Consider the following 18,297-nt stretch of genomic DNA (forward strand, 5'->3'; position numbering starts at 1 on the left):
GGAATCAGGAGTGTCTGTGTGTTTACACACTGCTCACAGGCTGTTATAAGGGAATCTGGAGTGTCTGTGTGTTTACACACTGTTCTCAGGCTGTTATAAGGGAATCTGGAGTGTCTGTGTGTTTACACACTGTCCACAGGCTGTTATAAGGGAATCTGGAGTGTCTGTGTGTTTACACACTGTCCACAGGCTGTTATAAGGGAATCTGGAGTGTCTGTGTGTTTACACACTGTCCACAGGCTGTTATAAGGGAATCTGGAGTGTCTGTGTGTTTACACACTGTCCACAGGCTGTTATAAGGGAATCAGGAGTGTCTGTGTGTTTACACACTGCTCACAGGCTGTTATAAGGGAATCTGGAGTGTCTGTGTGTTTACACACTGTTCTCAGGCTGTTATAAGGGAATCTGGAGTGTCTGTGTGTTTACACACTGTCCACAGGCTGTTATAAGGGAATCTGGAGTGTCTGTGTGTTTACACACTGTCCACAGGCTGTTATAAGGGAATCTGGAGTGTCTGTGTGTTTACACACTGTCCATAGGCTGTTATAAGGGAATCTGGAGTGTCTGTGTGTTTACACACTGTCCACAGGCTGTTATAAGGGAATCTGGAGCGTCTGTGTGTTTACACACTGTCCACAGGCTGTTATAAGGGAATCTGGAGTGTCTGTGTGTTTACACACTGTCCACAGGCTGTTATAAGGGAATCTGGAGTGTCTGTGTGTTTACACACTGTCCACAGGCTGTTATTAGGGAATCTGGAGTGTCTGTGTGTTCACACACTGTCCACGGGCTGTTATAAGGGAATCTGGAGCGTCTGTGTGTTTACACACTGTCCACGGGCTGTTATAAGGGAATCTGGAGCGTCTGTGTGTTTACACACTGTCCACAGGCTGTTATAAGGGAATCTGGAGTGTCTGTGTGTTTACACACTGTTCTCAGGCTGTTATAAGGGAATCTGGAGTGTCTGTGTGTTTACACACTGTCCACAGGCTGTTATAAGGGAATCTGGAGTGTCTGTGTGTTTACACACTGTCCACAGGCTGTTATAAGGGAATCTGGAGTGTCTGTGTGTTTACACACTGTCCACAGGCTGTTATAAGGGAATCTGGAGTGTCTGTGTGTTTACACACTGTCCACAGGCTGTTATAAGGGAATCTGGAGTGTCTGTGTGTGTTTACACACTGTCCACAGGCTGTTATAAGGGAATCTGGAGTGTCTGTGTGTTTACACACTGTCCACAGGCTGTTATAAGGGAATCAGGAGTGTCTGTGTGTTTACACACTGCTCACAGGCTGTTATAAGGGAATCTGGAGTGTCTGTGTGTTTACACACTGTTCTCAGGCTGTTATAAGGGAATCTGGAGTGTCTGTGTGTTTACACACTGTCCACAGGCTGTTATAAGGGAATCTGGAGTGTCTGTGTGTTTACACACTGTCCACAGGCTGTTATAAGGGAATCTGGAGTGTCTGTGTGTTTACACACTGTCCACAGGCTGTTATAAGGGAATCTGGAGTGTCTGTGTGTTTACACACTGTCCACAGGCTGTTATAAGGGAATCAGGAGTGTCTGTGTGTTTACACACTGCTCACAGGCTGTTATAAGGGAATCTGGAGTGTCTGTGTGTTTACACACTGTTCTCAGGCTGTTATAAGGGAATCTGGAGTGTCTGTGTGTTTACACACTGTCCACAGGCTGTTATAAGGGAATCTGGAGTGTCTGTGTGTTTACACACTGTCCACAGGCTGTTATAAGGGAATCTGGAGTGTCTGTGTGTTTACACACTGTCCATAGGCTGTTATAAGGGAATCTGGAGTGTCTGTGTGTTTACACACTGTCCACAGGCTGTTATAAGGGAATCTGGAGCGTCTGTGTGTTTACACACTGTCCACAGGCTGTTATAAGGGAATCTGGAGTGTCTGTGTGTTTACACACTGTCCACAGGCTGTTATAAGGGAATCTGGAGTGTCTGTGTGTTTACACACTGTCCACAGGCTGTTATTAGGGAATCTGGAGTGTCTGTGTGTTCACACACTGTCCACGGGCTGTTATAAGGGAATCTGGAGCGTCTGTGTGTTTACACACTGTCCACGGGCTGTTATAAGGGAATCTGGAGCGTCTGTGTGTTTACACACTGTCCACAGGCTGTTATAAGGGAATCTGGAGTGTCTGTGTGTTTACACACTGCTCACAGGCTGTTATAAGGGAATCTGGAGTGTCTGTGTGTTTACACACTGTCCACAGGCTGTTATAAGGGAATCTGGAGCGTCTGTGTGTTTACACACTGTCCACAGGCTGTTATAAGGGAATCTGGAGTGTCTGTGTGTTTACACACTGTCCACAGGCTGTTATAAGGGAATCTGGAGTGTCTGTGTGTTTACACACTGTCCACAGGCTGTTATAAGGGAATCTTGTCAGTGTATTTAAACACTTCTCAGTGGAATTTCTTTCATCTGCAGTTTTGCTCAGCCATTAAAGGTTTCAGAGTACACATCAGTAGATCAAAGACTGTAGGCAGGTTTAAGACTGGGTTTTATGTGGTGAGATTGTAAATGAATTGTCTTCTTAGAAATGGATAACAGGAAACTATCTTGGACTGATCTCGCAGAACTTAGACCTCCAGAAAAAAATGTTCGCAGATCGTCGCTATATATTGTGATGTAGTGGGCTGTGCACTGGGAGTACTGGGAGTACTGTGATGTAGTGGGCTGTGTACTGGAAGTACTGTGATGTAGTGGATTGTGTACTGGGAGTACTGTGTTGTAGTGGGCTGTGCACTGGGAGTACTGCGATTACTGTGATGTAGTGTGGTGTGTACTGGGAGTACTGTCATACAGTGGGCTGTGTACTGGGAGTACTGTGTTGTAGTGTAGTGGGCTGTGCACTGGGAGTACTGTGATGTAGTGTGCTGTGCACTGGGAGTACTGGGAGTACTGTGGTGTAGTGGGCTCTGTACTGGGAGTACTGTGATGTAGTGGGATGTGTACTGGGAGTGCTATATTGTAGTGGGCTGTGCACTGGGAGTTCTGGTATGTAGTGTGGTGTGTACTAGGAGTGCTGTGATGTAGTGGGCTGTATGCTGGGAGTACTGTGATTCAGTGGGCTGTGCACTGGGAGTACTGTGATGTAGTTGGCTGTGCACTGGGAGTACTGGTATGTAGTGTGGTGTGTACTGGAAGTACCTGTTGCAGTTCCAGCATCCCGCCACCAGAGGGTACCCCAACCTCTAGTGCCTACTTCATCTGTGCAGCAGAGGCACCGATCAAGCAGGCGGCAGTAGCCAATCCCTGGCTGCCCAGTGTCCTACCTGACCACGCCTCCCCTCCAGACCTGTTTAAGCCCTGCTCTCTGCTCAGGCTGTGCTGTGCTGTGCTGTACTGTCTTCAGCACCTTGAGCTCTTGAGCTCTGGGCTGAGCTCTGCCTGCTGTCTGGACTTCGGCCTGTTTCCTGACCTTGGCTCTTGGGTTGTGTTGCTGGCGCTGGATACTAAACTTGTCTTCTGCCTTTGGACTTTCGTTCGCATCTTGACCCTGACGTGGGAACCCACAGAGGGTCCGTTCCTGCACTTCTGAGCTGTGAATCAACCTACTGTAACGGTGCTGTGATTATGATAATAGTCCCTCACACTTCTCTAGCGCCTGTCTGGACCCTCCAACTCCACTCAGAGCGCTGTACAGCTCATGGGGATCCCCTCCACCCCCACCTGGATGATGCTCCAGTCCTCTCTCACACACCAGCTCTCAGTGGGAGGAGAGCAGAGGGATGGAGCCAGTTCAGAGAGGGGGGTTATTAGGAGGCCATGAGGGGTAAAGGCCAGGGGGGAATTTGGGGTAACACCCCCACTCTCCTCGAGAGATACCCTGAGATTTTTAATGACCACAGAGAGTCAGGACCTCGGTTTTACACCCCACTAACGCCTCTTCCAGCAGCAACTTCAGTTTTTCCCAGGAGTCTCCCCTCCAGGTACTGGCCAGGCTCACACTGCTGGGCTCCAGTGGGGCTGCCAGCTGGGAGCTGCAGGGCGATACGACTGCTGGCTGATGGTGCTGTAGTGGGCTGTGTACTGGGAGTACTGTGATGCAGTATGCTGTGTACTGGGAGCACTGAGATGCAGGGGGCTGTGTACTGGGAGTATTGGGAGTACTGTAGTGTAGTGGGCTGTGTACTGGGAGTACTGTGATGCAGTATGCTGTGTACTGGGAGCACTGAGATGCAGGGGGCTGTGTACTGGGAGTATTGGGAGTACTGTAGTGTAGTGGGCTGTGTACTGGGAGTACTGTGATGCAGGGGGCTGTGTACTGGGAGTATTGGGAGTACTGTGGTGTAGTGGGCTGTGCAGTGGGAGTACTGTGATGCAGGGGGCTGTGTACTGGGGGTATTGGGAGTACTGTGGTGTAGTGGGCTGTGCAGTGGGAGTACTGTGATGCAGGGGGCTGTGTACTGGGGGTATTGGGAGTACTGTGATGTAGTGAGCTGTGTACTGGGAGCACTGGAAGTACTGCGATGCAGTGAGCTGTGTACTGGGAGTAATGGGAATACTGTGATGTAATGGATTGTGTACTGGGAGTACTGTGATGTAGTATGCTGTGTATTGGGAGTTCTGTAGTGTAGTGGGCTGTGCACTGGGTGTACTGCGATGCAAAAAGCTGTGTACTGGGAGTACTGCGATGCAAAGAGCTGTGTACTGGGAGTACTATGATGTAGTGGGCTGTGTACTGGGAGTACTGGGAATACTGTGATGTAATGGATTGTGTACTGGGAGTACTGGGGTGTAGTGGGCTGTGCACTGGGAGTACTGGGAATACTGTGATGTAATGGATTGTGTACTGGGAGTACTGTGATGCAGTATGCTGTGTACTGGGAGCACTGAGATGCAGGGGGCTGTGTACTGGGAGTATTGGGAGTACTGTGGTGTAGGGGGCTGTGTACTGTAGTGTAGTGTGCTGTATACTGGGAGTACTGTGATGCAGGGGGCTGAGTACTGGGAGTACTGGGAATACTGTGATGTAGTGGGCTGTGTACTGGGAGTACTGTGGTGTAGTGAGCTGTGTACTGTGATGTAGTGGGCTGTGTACTGGGAGTACTGTGATGCAGGGGGCTGTGTACTGGGAGTACTGGGAATACTGTGATGTAGGGGGCTGTGTACTGGGAGTACTGTGGTGTAGTGAGCTGTGTACTGCGATGCAGTGAGCTGTGCACTGGGAGTACTGTAGTGTAGTGGGATGTGTACTGGGAGTAATGTGATGCAGGGTGCTGTGCACTGGGAGTGCTGGAAATACTGTGATGTAGTGGATTGTGTACTGGGAGTACTGTGATGCAGTGAGCTGTGTACTGGGAGTACTGGGAGCACTGTGAGGTAGTGGGCTGTGTACTGGGAGCACTGTGATGCAGGGGGCTGTGTACTGGGAGTACTGTGATGCGGTACGCTGTGTACTGGGAGCACTGTGATGTAGTGGGCTGTGTATTGGGAGTACTGGGAGCACTGTGAGGTAGTGGGCTGTGTACTGGGAGTACTGTGAGGTAGTGAGCTGTGTACTGGGAGTGCTGTGATGCAGTGGATTGTTTACTGGGAGTACTGTGATGCAGTATGCTGTGTACTGGGAGTGCTGTGATGTAGGGGGTTGTGTACTGGGAGCACTGTGATGCAGGGGGCTGTGTACTGGGAGTACTGTGATGCGGTACGCTGTGTACTGGGAGCACTGTGATGTAGTGGGCTGTGTACTGGGAGTACTGTGAGGTAGTGAGCTGTGTACTGGGAGTGCTGTGATGTAGGGGGTTGTGTACTGGGAGTACTGAGAGTACTGGGAACTGCTGGTCAGTCTACAGGCAGTCCTGTCCATAGCTGTTGATCGTCCAGCCTGCCTGTGACCCCCCCCGTGTCCGTGTGCCCCCAGACTCCAAGCAGAACGGCGACGCCGCCAGCGCCGCCCTGGCCAACGAGGACTGCCCCACCATCGACCAGGCGCTGTCGCCCGAGGAGAAGTCGCCCGCCGGCGGCGGCGGCCGCGACCGCTACCAGCACGACCGCGCCTGCTTCCTGCTCAGCACGGGCGACTTCCGGGCCGCCGACGGCAACGTGCGGAAAGGTACGAGCTCGCCGGAGACCCTCCCCCCGCCCCCCGCCCCCCGCCCGGACACCGAGAGGCCCAGGGCCGTGCGCGTCTCCCCACTGAGCCCCGCCTGGCCTGGGTCAGCGGCCAGAGGTAAGCAGGTACTGGGCAGCGGGCAGCTGGTCAGCAGTCAGATAGACGTCGGTCAGTGGGGGGGTGCCGGTCAGAATCTACGATCCAGCCCTAGAAGTAGCCAGTATGTGTGAGAGGGCAGATTTCACCCTCAATCCATTGCATCTTCATGCATTACCCATCATTCCTACAGACAGCCGTGCTGAGACTGAAGGAATAATCTGATCAGCTGCTGTCTCTGTCTGTAATAAACACACACAGCTGGACAGGAGACACAGTGAGACAGAGAGAGGAGATCACAGAGAATCCCTCAGTAATAAACACACACAACAGGACAGGAGACACAGTGAGACAGAGAGAGGAGATCACAGAGAATCTCTCAGTAATAAACACACAACAGGACAGGAGACACAGTGAGAGAGAGAGGAGATCACAGAGAATCCCTCAGTAATAAACACACACAACAGGACAGGAGACACAGTGAGACAGAGAGAGGAGATCACAGAGAATCCCTCAGTAATAAACACACACAACAGGACAGGAGACACAGTGAGACAGAGAGAGGAGATCACAGAGAATCCCTCAGTAATAAACACACACAACAGGACAGGAGACACAGTGAGAGAGAGAGAGGAGATCACAGAGAATCCCTGAGTAATTAACACACACAACAGGACAGGAGACACAGTGAGAGAGAGGAGACACAGAGAATCCCTCAGTGATAAACACACACAACAGGACAGGAGACACAGTGAGACAGAGAGACACAGAGAATCCCTCAGTGATAAACACACACAACAGGACAGGGGACACAGAGAGGTGTGAACAACAACAACACTGTCACGGGTGTCGGAAGAGACGACCCATGGACTGGCAGGAAGGCGGTAGAGACCCGATGGGTCAGCCCGGGCCGTTCAGAAACCGAAGCCCTCAGACCGCGGACAGGAGCAGCCTGGGGCTCGGCGGGTCTCAGGACAGCCGTACCCTCACTGCTGAGCCAGGAGCAGAGCCGACACAGGAGGGACACAGGCTCCACACCAAGACACACCGGAAAGACATGATACTCCCAGGGAAGCAGGACCAGGAGAGAAGCAGAGCGCCCTCTAGCGTACCGGGCGTGAGACACACTGCCTCCTGGTAACTTTCCACTCTGAAGCTTCAGGACTGTGATTGTGAGTCGGATTTTTCTGACCACTCGTTTCCATGCTCATTAACTGTTCATGTCCATCTCACTCCCCTCTCCCGTCCTTCTCTGCACCCCTCCCCCCCCTCCCTGAGCTGCGCCCCCCTCCCCAAGCCTGGGCCCCAGTCCTGCTGTACCCCCCCCTCCTGTCCCCCCCACTGCCCGCCCCCGCCTTCCACCTGTGCCCCGTCCTGCAGGCGGTGTGCGCGGCCCCCGCCCCCGCCCCCACCCCGCCGCCCGGCTGCCCGGAGTCCGCCTGACCCTGCGGGGAGGGCCGGAGGTCCTACTCAGGTAAGACCACGACGCCGGACAGCGGTCAGACCTCACCCCCCCCCCCCCCGCCACACTGCTTGGAGGACAGTGGTTCTCCACCGGGGGGCACTGTGGGCAGGACGGTGCAAAGCCCCCTCTGTTGGTCAGTTCCACTGGGCTCAGTTCTGCTGGCTCAGTTCCACTGGGCTTAGTTCTCCTGGCTCAGTTCTGCTGGGCTCAGTTCTCTGGCTCAGTTCCACTGGGCTCAGTTCTGCTGGCTCAGTTCTCTGGTCAGTTCCACTGGGCTCAGTTCTGCTGGGCTCAGTTCCACTGGGCTCAGTTCTGCTGGCTCAGTTCTGCTGGCTCAGTTCTCTGGTCAGTTCCACTGGGCTCAGTTCTGCTGGCTCAGTTCCACTGGGCTCAGTTCCACTGGGCTCAGTTCTGCTGGGCTCAGTTCCACTGGGCTCAGTTCTGCTGGCTCAGTTCTCTGGTCAGTTCCACTGGGCTCAGTTCTCCTGGCTCAGTTCTGCTGGCTCAGTTCTGCTGGCTCAGTTACACTGGGCTCAGTTCTCTGCTCAGTTCTGCTGGGCTCAGTTCTGCTGGATCAGTTCTGCAGCTCAGTTCTCTGGTCAGTTCTGCTGGGCTCAGTTACACTGGGCGCAGTTACACTGGGCGCAGTTCTGCTGGGCTCAGTTCTGCTGGGCTCAGTTCTCCTGGCTCAGTTCTCCTGGCTCAGTTCTCTGGTCAGTTACACTGGGCTCAGTTCTCCTGGCTCAGTTCTCCTGGCTCAGTTACACTGGGCTCAGTTCTCTGCTCAGTTCTGCTGGGCTCAGTTCTGCTGGATCAGTTCTCCTGGCTCAGTTCTCTGGTCAGTTCTGCTGGATCAGTTACACTGGGCGCAGTCCTGCTGGGCTCAGTTCTGCTGGATCAGTTACACTGGGCTCAGTTCTCTGCTCAGTTCTGCTGGGCTCAGTTCTCCTGGCTCAGTTCTGCTGGATCAGTTACACTGGGCTCAGTTCTCTGGTCAGTTACACTGGGCGCAGTCCTGCTGGGCTCAGTTCTCTGGTCAGTTCCACTGGGCTCAGTTCTCCTGGCTCAGTTCTCCTGGCTCAGTTCTCTGGTCAGTTACACTGGGCTCAGTTCTCTGGCTCAGTTCTCTGGTCAGTTACACTGGGCTCAGTTCTCTGGTCAGTTCCACTGGGCTCAGTTCTGCTGGATCAGTTACACTGGGCTCAGTTCTCTGGTCAGTTACACTGGGCGCAGTCCTGCTGGGCTCAGTTCTCTGGTCAGTTCCACTGGGCTCAGTTCTCCTGGCTCAGTTCTCCTGGCTCAGTTCTCTGGTCAGTTACACTGGGCTCAGTTCTCTGGCTCAGTTCTCTGGTCAGTTACACTGGGCTCAGTTCTCTGGTCAGTTCCACTGGGCTCAGTTCTGCTGGATCAGTTACACTGGGCTCAGTTCTCTGGCTCAGTTCTCTGGTCAGTTACACTGGGCTCAGTTCTCTGGCTCAGTTCTCTGGTTAGTTACACTGGGCTCAGTTCTCTGGTCAGTTACACTGGGCGCAGTCCTGCTGGGCTCAGTTCTCTGGTCAGTTCCACTGGGCTCAGTTCTCCTGGCTCAGTTCTCCTGGCTCAGTTCTCTGGTCAGTTACACTGGGCTCAGTTCTCTGGCTCAGTTCTCTGGTCAGTTCCACTGGGCTCAGTTCTCTGGTCAGTTCCACTGGGCTCAGTTCTCTGGCTCAGTTCTCTGGTCAGTTCCACTGGGCTCAGTTCTCCTGGCTCAGTTCTCTGGTCAGTTACACTGGGCTCAGTTCTCTGGCTCAGTTCTCTGGTCAGTTCCACTGGGCTCAGTTCTCCTGGCTCAGTTCTGCTGGCTCAGTTCTCCTGGCTCAGTTCTCTGGTCAGTTCCACTGGGCTCAGTTCTCTGGTCAGTTACACTGGGCTCAGTTCTCTGGCTCAGTTCTCTGGTCAGTTCCACTGGGCTCAGTTCTCCTGGCTCAGTTCTCTGGTCAGTTACACTGGGCTCAGTTCTCTGGCTCAGTTCTCTGGTCAGTTCCACTGGGCTCAGTTCTCTGGTCAGTTCCACTGGGCTCAGTTCTCCTGGCTCAGTTCTCCTGGCTCAGTTCTCTGGTCAGTTACACTGGGCTCAGTTCTCTGGCTCAGTTCTCTGGTCAGTTCCACTGGGCTCAGTTCTCTGGTCAGTTACACTGGGCTCAGTTCTCTGGCTCAGTTCTCTGGTCAGTTCCACTGGGCTCAGTTCTCTGGTCAGTTACACTGGGCTCAGTTCTCTGGCTCAGTTCTCTGGTCAGTTCCACTGGGCTCAGTTCTCTGGTCAGTTCCACTGGGCTCAGTTCTCTGGTCAGTTACACTGGGCTCAGTTCTCTGGCTCAGTTCTCTGGTCAGTTACACTGGGCTCAGTTCTCTGGTCAGTTCCACTGGGCTCAGTTCTCCTGGCTCAGTTCTCTGGTCAGTTCCACTGGGCTCAGTTCTCTGGTCAGTTACACTGGGCTCAGTTCTCTGGCTCAGTTCTCTGGTCAGTTACACTGGGCTCAGTTCTCTGGTCAGTTCCACTGGGCTCAGTTCTCCTGGCTCAGTTCTCTGGTCAGTTCCACTGGGCTCAGTTCTCTGGTCAGTTCCACTGGGCTCAGTTCTCTGGCTCAGTTCTCTGGTCAGTTCCACTGGGCTCAGTTCTCTGGTCAGTTCCACTGGGCTCAGTTCTCCTGGCTCAGTTCTCTGGTCAGTTCCACTGGGCTCAGTTCTCTGGTCAGTTACACTGGGCTCAGTTCTCTGGCTCAGTTCTCTGGTCAGTTACACTGGGCTCAGTTCTCTGGTCAGTTCCACTGGGCTCAGTTCTCCTGGCTCAGTTCTCTGGTCAGTTCCACTGGGCTCAGTTCTCTGGTCAGTTCCACTGGGCTCAGTTCTCTGGCTCAGTTCTCTGGTCAGTTCCACTGGGCTCAGTTCTCCTGGCTCAGTTCTCTGGTCAGTTCCACTGGGCTCAGTTCTCTGGTCAGTTCCACTGGGCTCAGTTCTCCTGGCTCAGTTCTCTGGTCAGTTCCACTGGGCTCAGTTCTCCTGGCTCAGTTCTCTGGTCAGTTACACTGGGCTCAGTTCCACTGGGCTCAGTTCTCTGCTCAGTTCCACTGGGCTCAGTTCTCTGGTCAGTTCCACTGGGCTCAGTTCTCTGGCTCAGTTCTCTGGTCAGTTCCACTGGGCTCAGTTCTGCTGGGCTCAGTTCCACTGGGCTCAGTTCTCCTGGCTCAGTTCTCTGGTCAGTTCCACTGGGCTCAGTTCTGCTGGATCAGTTACACTGGGCTCAGTTCTCTGGTCAGTTACACTGGGCGCAGTCCTGCTGGGCTCAGTTCTCTGGTCAGTTACACTGGGCTCAGTTCTCCTGGCTCAGTTCTCTGGCTCAGTTCTCTGGTCAGTTCCACTGGGCTCAGTTCTCTGGTCAGTTCCACTGGGCTCAGTTCTCTGGCTCAGTTCTCTGGTCAGTTACACTGGGCTCAGTTCTCCTGGCTCAGTTCTCTGGCTCAGTTCTCTGGTCAGTTCCACTGGGCTCAGTTCTCTGGTCAGTTCCACTGGGCTCAGTTCTCTGCTCAGTTACACTGGGCTCAGTTCTCCTGGCTCAGTTCTCTGGTCAGTTCCACTGGGCTCAGTTCTCTGGCTCAGTTCTCTGCTCAGTTCCACTGGGCTCAGTTCCACTGGGCTCAGTTCTCTGCTCAGTTCCACTGGGCTCAGTTCTCTGGCTCAGTTCTCTGCTCAGTTCCACTGGGCTCAGTTCCACTGGGCTCAGTTCTCTGCTCAGTTCCACTGGGCTCAGTTCTCTGGCTCAGTTCTCTGCTCAGTTCCACTGGGCTCAGTTCCACTGGGCTCAGTTCTCTGCTCAGTTCCACTGGGCTCAGTTCTCTGGCTCAGTTCTCTGCTCAGTTCCACTGGGCTCAGTTCCACTGGGCTCAGTTCTCTGGTCAGTTCCACTGGGCTCAGTTCTCTGGCTCAGTTCTCTGCTCAGTTCCACTGGGCTCAGTTCCACTGGGCTCAGTTCTCTGCTCAGTTCCACTGGGCTCAGTTCTCTGGCTCAGTTCTCTGCTCAGTTCCACTGGGCTCAGTTCCACTGGGCTCAGTTCTCTGCTCAGTTCCACTGGGCTCAGTTCTCTGCTCAGTTCCACTGGGCTCAGTTCCACTGGGCTCAGTTCTCTGCTCAGTTACACTGGGCTCAGTTCTCTGCTCAGTTCCACTGGGCTCAGTTCTCTGGCTCAGTTCTCTGCTCAGTTCCACTGGGCTCAGTTCCACTGGGCTCAGTTCTCTGCTCAGTTCCACTGGGCTCAGTTCTCTGGCTCAGTTCCGCTGGGCTCAGTCCTGCTGGATCAGTTCCACTGGGCTCAGTTCTCTGCTCAGTTCCACTGGGCTCAGTTCTCTGGCTCAGTTCCGCTGGGCTCAGTCCTGCTGGAGTAAGACTGGGCCTGTGCGCTCTCTGGAGAGCGATACCGAGCGCTAACGGGCGAGTTAACGAGCTGGGCCTTACTGCCCTGACCGTGGCCCCTCCTGTAGGAGGACTCTTGGTGTGGCCGAGCCTGTGACCTTTGACCCGGGGTCCCCCCGAGAGGCGGCGTGGAATTGACCCTGTGATGCCCTGGTGTTGCAGAGGGGGGTTGTGGGTCTGTCATGCCAGGGTCCCCGTGACCCTTGCCCCGACCTTTGACCCCCACACAGAGGGCGGGAGCCAGGATTCCCAGGGTGAAGGATCACTTATCCCGCCTCAGTGCGCCCCCTCCGGACCTGGGGCTCCTTCCAGCGTTTCAGCACCCAGGGTGTCCTCTGGAATGTAGCTGTCCTCCAGGATGCAGCTGTCCTCTGGAATATAGCTGTCCTCCGGGATGCAGCTGTCCTCTGGAATATAGCTGTCCTCCGGGATGCAGCTGTCCTCACAGACGGGGCTGTCCTCCGGGATGCAGCTGTCCTCTGGAATGTAGCTGTCCTCCGGGATGCAGCTGTCTTCACAGACGGGGCTGTCCTCCGGGATGCAGCTGTCCTCCGGGATGCAGCTGTCCTCTGGAATGCAGCTGTCCTCTGGAATGCAGCTGTCCTCCGGGATGCAGCTGTCCTCACAGACGGGGCTGTCCTCCGGGATGCAGCTGTCCTCTGGAATGTAGCTGTCCTCCGGGATGCAGCTGTCCTCACAGACGGGGCTGTCCTCCGGGATGCAGCTGTCCTCCGGGATGCAGCTGTCCTCTGGAATGTAGCTGTCCTCCGGGATGCAGCTGTCCTCACAGACGGGGCTGTCCTCCGGGATGCAGCTGTCCTCCGGGATGCAGCTGTCCTCTGGAATGTAGCTGTCCTCCGGGATGCAGCTGTCCTCTGGGACGGGGCTGTCCTCCGGGATGCAGCTGTCCTCTGGAATGTAGCTGTCCTCCGGGATGCAGCTGTCCTCACAGACGGGGCTGTCCTCCGGGATGCAGCTGTCCTCCGGGATGCAGCTGTCCTCTGGAATGTAGCTGTCCTCCGGGATGCAGCTGTCCTCACAGACGGGGCTGTCCTCCGGGATGCAGCTGTCCTCTGGAATGTAGCTGTCCTCCGGGATGCAGCTGTCCTCTGGGATGGGGCTGTCCTCCGGGATGCAGCTGTCCTCTGGGACGGGGCTGTTCCGGTGGACAGCGCTGGGGCCGGAGATGCTCACTGGTGGAAGGCTGGGCAGGGGGGCCAGAGACTGGACTGGACTGGACTGGACCGGTCAGAACCCTCGCACACACACACACTCTTTCCTCGTCTGTGTCCACGTCTCTCTGTCCCTCGCCCTCCGCCTGTCTCCCTGCTCCATGCTCTCTGCTCTTCCTCCTCTCTCCCGCCCTCCCCCTGCTGTCCAAGCCCGCCGGCTTCCTCCTGTCACCCATGGCTTGGTGGCTCATGGCCTTAGCTCTGTCTCTCCCTCCTCACCCTCCTCCTCCTCCACCCTGCTTTCTCCCTGTCCTGCGCCTGCTGTCTCTCTGTCTCCTTCCTCACCCTCCTCCTCCTCCTCCACCCTGCTTTCTCCCTGTCCTGCCCTTGCTGTCTCCCCTTCCTCACCCTCCTCCTCCACCCTGTCTCCACCCTCCTCTCTGTCTCCCACCCCGTCTCTCCCACTCCCACTCCCACTCCCCGCCGCCCCCACCTCCACCTCCACCTCCACACCCAGAAGCAGCGCCCGCCAGCCCCCCCCCCCCGCCCCCTCTCCCTCGCCGGGCGCGGACAGGCGCGAGCCGGAGGAGGACCTCAGAGCCGTCTCCTCCTCTCCCTGGAGCGGGCCGTAGCGCAGAGAGGTAACACCGTGCCACCCATGCAGGCGGAGACTGGGACTGCGCCGGGAGGGGCGGGGGGGGGGGGTCGCTCTGCCCAGGACCCCAGGCCTGCTGGGTGTCCGCCTGACTGCCGCCTCTGGGTGCTGACTCTGCTGATGCCACCTGCCGGGCCGGTTCTGGGTGTGTTATCGGACCGACGCTCGCCGCGCTGCGCCGGGGTCTCGACCCGGCCCGGCCCGGCCCGGCTCGCGGCGGTATACTCGCGCGGGGTACGCAGGTTTCCCACGGGACGGCGCCCGTGTCACGTGCCGGGAGCGGACCTCTGTTGACGTGAGCGAGCGCAGGCATTGTGGGAGCGTGTCTGTTGGCGTGACTGCGGATCGGCGTGTGAGTGCGTGTGCGTGCGGGGGTAACCTGACCCAGCCCGGCCCAGTCAAGCGAGGCGGGCGCGTGCCGTTACCGCTGGGCTGGGTCCGCGGGTCGGAACCCTCGCCAGCGTCCGGCCAGGCCTGCAGGACTGGCCTCTGAGACAGGGGCCTTCCTCACTGCACAGGCTGTTAATCATCTGACAGCAGATGGGTCTGAGTCCTTCTGCCCCCAGTGTCTGTACAGCTCTCCAAGTGACAGCCTCCTATACATACACACCTGTACAGACTCCTATTGGACACACACACACCTGTACAGACTCCTATTGGACACACGCACACCTGTACAGACTCCTATTGGACACACACACCTGTACAGCCTCCTATACACACACACACCTGTACAGACTCCTGTTGGAGACACACACCTGTACAGACTCCTGTACACACACACACCTGTACAGACTCTTATTGGATACACTGTATAAAGACACACACACCTGTACAGACTCTTATTGGATACACTGTATAGAGACACACACACCTGTACAGACTCCTACTGGAGACAGTGTATAGAGACACACACACCTGTACAGACTCCTATTGGACACACTGTATAGAGACACACACACCTGTACAGACTCCTACTGGAGACAGTGTATAGAGACACACACACCTGTACAGACTCCTATTGGACACACTGTATAGAGACACACACACCTGTACAGACTCTTACTGGAGACAGTGTATAGAGACACACACACCTGTACAGACTCAAATTGGACACACTGTATAGACTCAGCTGTACAGACTCTTACTGGAGATGCGATACAGACACCTGTACAGAGGCTCTGCTGGAAGTGTCATGCAGATGTACTGTATGCACACACTAGGTGTGAAAACTCTTACTTGAGTCACTCTATATTCAGACAGACAGTCCTGTGTGTGAAGCGGATATACAGTGTTTGAATGAGCACGCCTCGCCTGTCTCGGAGCTGGGAGAAACGGTGTCCTTGTGTCAGACTGTGGTCTTTGTCGCGCTGTTGTGGTTGTCTGTTGTCTTTGTCGTCGTCGTGTGGCTGGAACGCTGAGCTTGGTCCGTCTGTGCCTGTTTTCCACCTGGGTGTCCAGGCTGTAGTTCACACCCTGACCTCTAGATGGTGCTCCTGCAAGGTTCCAGTTCCAGTTGAATTTCCCCGCATCGCGTGTCCTTCTCAGACAGGGTTCCGATGCCGAACGAGATGCCAGTCTCGCACTGTGACCTGATCGCATATATACGCGGTGTGTTCTGTATATCACTCTATATGTAGGGGTGTAACTGTAACTTCCCTGTTTAATTCTGTCAAGACCTGTAGTCGCCAAGTGCAGAAAAGAAAGCTCTGTTTCCGCCCCCGAACGCCGAGCTGGGCCGTGTGGAGCCCGAGCGATCGAGCTCAGCGATCCGTGTGCCTGGCCCTGCCTCACTGCTCTGCTTTCTGTGCCGCGCTGTGTGTCTCGCGGTGTGTGTGTGCGTGTGCGCGCGCCTGGGTGAAATTCATGCAGCAGACTCGCCTGACCCCTCCCAGCCTCCCCGTGCTGCCTGCCCTGAGGTCAAAGGTCACAGCGAAGAGTCACAGGTGGTCAGACAGGTGGCAAGTTCATCTGTGTGTTTCTGAATTTTGCACAATTCCACCCACACTCTCTCTCCCCACCTGTATGTCATTGTGTTGCTCTGTGTCTGAGCAGTGTGTGTGTGTGTGTGTGTGGTTGTGTTGCTCTGTGTCTGAGCAGTTTGTGTGTGTCATTGTGTTGCTCTGTGCCTGAGCAGTGTGTGTTGCGCTGTGCCTGAGCAGTGTGTGTGTGTGTGTGTTGCGCTGTGCCTGAGCAGTGTGTTGACTCTGCAGGTAAGTGTGATTTTACCCCAGTGTGCACGTCTGTGGACCATGTGACTCGTGCGAACGCCTGTCTGCCTGTGTTTGTGGTCTGTGTGCGTGAGGGGGTCAGCCTCTCTGTGCGTCATCCTTCCCTGCATCTCCCTGTCTCCCCCCCTTCTGCCACACCCCCAAATCCCACCATCCTTGCCCCCCACTCCTCCCTCTCTCTCTCTCCCTCCCTCCCTCCCTCCTGCCCACTGTTGCCACGGAAACAGTGGAAGAGAGCATTGTGGGATTAGCCGAGTGAAAACGGTTATGGACGAACTCAGAAAGGCTGAAGCCAAGAGATGTCAATCATGGATCCCATCATGCACTGGTCATCATTGCTGTTGTGGTCTCTCCTCCTCCTCCTCCTCCTTTTCTTCTTCCTCTGGTTGCTGCTGCTTTTCTTTCTCTTCTGTTCATCTGGTAAAAGCGGAGGTCGTGCCGCGGTGTCGGCCTCTCTGTCGTGAGCTCCGCAGGAGGGGAGAGGGTGTCGCTTCTCATTGGACATTGGTGAAGCCGCCCCTGTGGAGCTGTGGCCCTCTGGGCTGGGACCCCCCGATTCCGAGACCCCAGCCCCCCCCCCCCCCCCCCCACAACTTCCCCGGAGCTCCCCCAGCTCCGTGACGATCACGAGACTTGGACCGATCCGGGCCTGAGCACTGAAGCAGACACAGAGTCAAGGACACCAGCAGCCCTTTCGTGACTGAGCAGTAGTAGGACGTTGGAGCTCAAGTGTTCCGATTTGTGCCTTTAGAAATGTTAGGACTTGTGGGTGTCCTGCTGATCACCCCAGTACAAGATGCCCGAGAAATGCAACAGGGAATTTAGTTATGTCCGTAAGGGATCTGTTATAAGGGAATCTGGAGTGTCTGTGTGTTTACACACTGTCCACAGGCTGTTATAAGGGAATCTGGAGTGTCTGTGTGTTTACACACTGTCCACAGGCTGTTATAAGGGAATCTGGAGTGTCTGTGTGTAAACACACTGTCCACAGGCTGTTATAAGGGAATCTGGAGTGTCTGTGTGTTTACACACTGTCCACAGGCTGTTATAAGGGAATCTGGAGTGTCTGTGTGTTTACACACTGTCTACAGGCTGTTATAAGGGAATCTGGAGTGTCTGTGTGTTTACACACTGTCCACAGGCTGTTATAAGGGAATCTGGAGTGTCTGTGTGTTTACACACTGTCCACAGGCTGTTATTAGGGAATCTGGAGCGTCTGTGTGTTTACACACTGTCCACGGGCTGTTATAAGGGAATCTGGAGTGTCTGTGTGTTTACACACTGTCCACGGGCTGTTATAAGGGAATCAGGAGTGTCTGTGTGTTTACACACTGTCCACAGGCTGTTATAAGGGAATCTGGAGTGTCTGTGTGTTTACACACTGTCCACAGGCTGTTATTAGGGAATCTGGAGCGTCTGTGTGTTTACACACTGTCCACAGGCTGTTATTAGGGAATCTGGAGCGTCTGTGTGTTTACACACTGTCCACGGGCTGTTATAAGGGAATCTGGAGTGTCTGTGTGTTTACACACTGTCCACGGGCTGTTATAAGGGAATCTGGAGCGTCTGTGTGTTTACACACTGTCCACAGGCTGTTATAAGGGAATCTGGAGTGTCTGTGTGTTTACACACTGTCCACAGGCTGTTATAAGGGAATCTGGAGGGTCTGTGTCTTTAAACATAATTTCCAGGCTTTTCTAAATGAATGTAATGTGCCTCTTTACAAACTGTTGTGTGAATCAGTAAATGAGCGTGTGAGTTAATTAATGAACCAGAGGGGCAAGATCCCTTCTCAAAATTGAAATAGTTGTCAAAGGACCTCTGACTTCATCCAAGAAATTCACCACTGATTCCTGCACATTATTCCAAATTAAGACTTGCTCGCAATCCGATAGCTATCCTTCTGCCCCCCTTTTCCTAGACAGTAAACTCCCAGTTCCCACTTCTCATTAAAAGCAAATCCCTTACTGTGTGTTAATGATGGGGATCTCTGGCCTTACCATACGCATGTTAAAGGGGAAGTGGACTACAACTCCCAGCATGCTGTAGTCCTCCAAAGAGCCTGAGATGCCATCAGAATGCTTTTGGGGAATTTTTAGGGAATAAGAGTTTCATTTTAGAATTTTGCAATAGCAAGGGGATTCAAA

The 18,297-nt window shown here is 54.6% G+C and overlaps 1 protein-coding gene across 1 annotated transcript in view; it reads left to right on the forward strand.

Annotated features, from left to right (window-relative positions):
- The window catches only part of kcnc3a (potassium voltage-gated channel, Shaw-related subfamily, member 3a), a 78,905-nt gene that overhangs the window by 43,060 nt on the left and 17,548 nt on the right, over window positions 1–18,297 (forward strand). Inside the window, exon 3 of the mRNA XM_088923106.1 lies at window positions 5,893–6,084. Coding sequence (XP_088779232.1) covers window positions 5,893–6,084 — 192 coding nt within the window. The remainder of the gene's footprint in view (window positions 1–5,892; window positions 6,085–18,297) is intronic.

The sequence above is a fragment of the Atractosteus spatula genome, chromosome 8, assembly GCF_055471065.1.
Source record: "Atractosteus spatula isolate fAtrSpa1 chromosome 8, fAtrSpa1.hap1, whole genome shotgun sequence".
NCBI lineage: Eukaryota > Metazoa > Chordata > Actinopteri > Semionotiformes > Lepisosteidae > Atractosteus > Atractosteus spatula.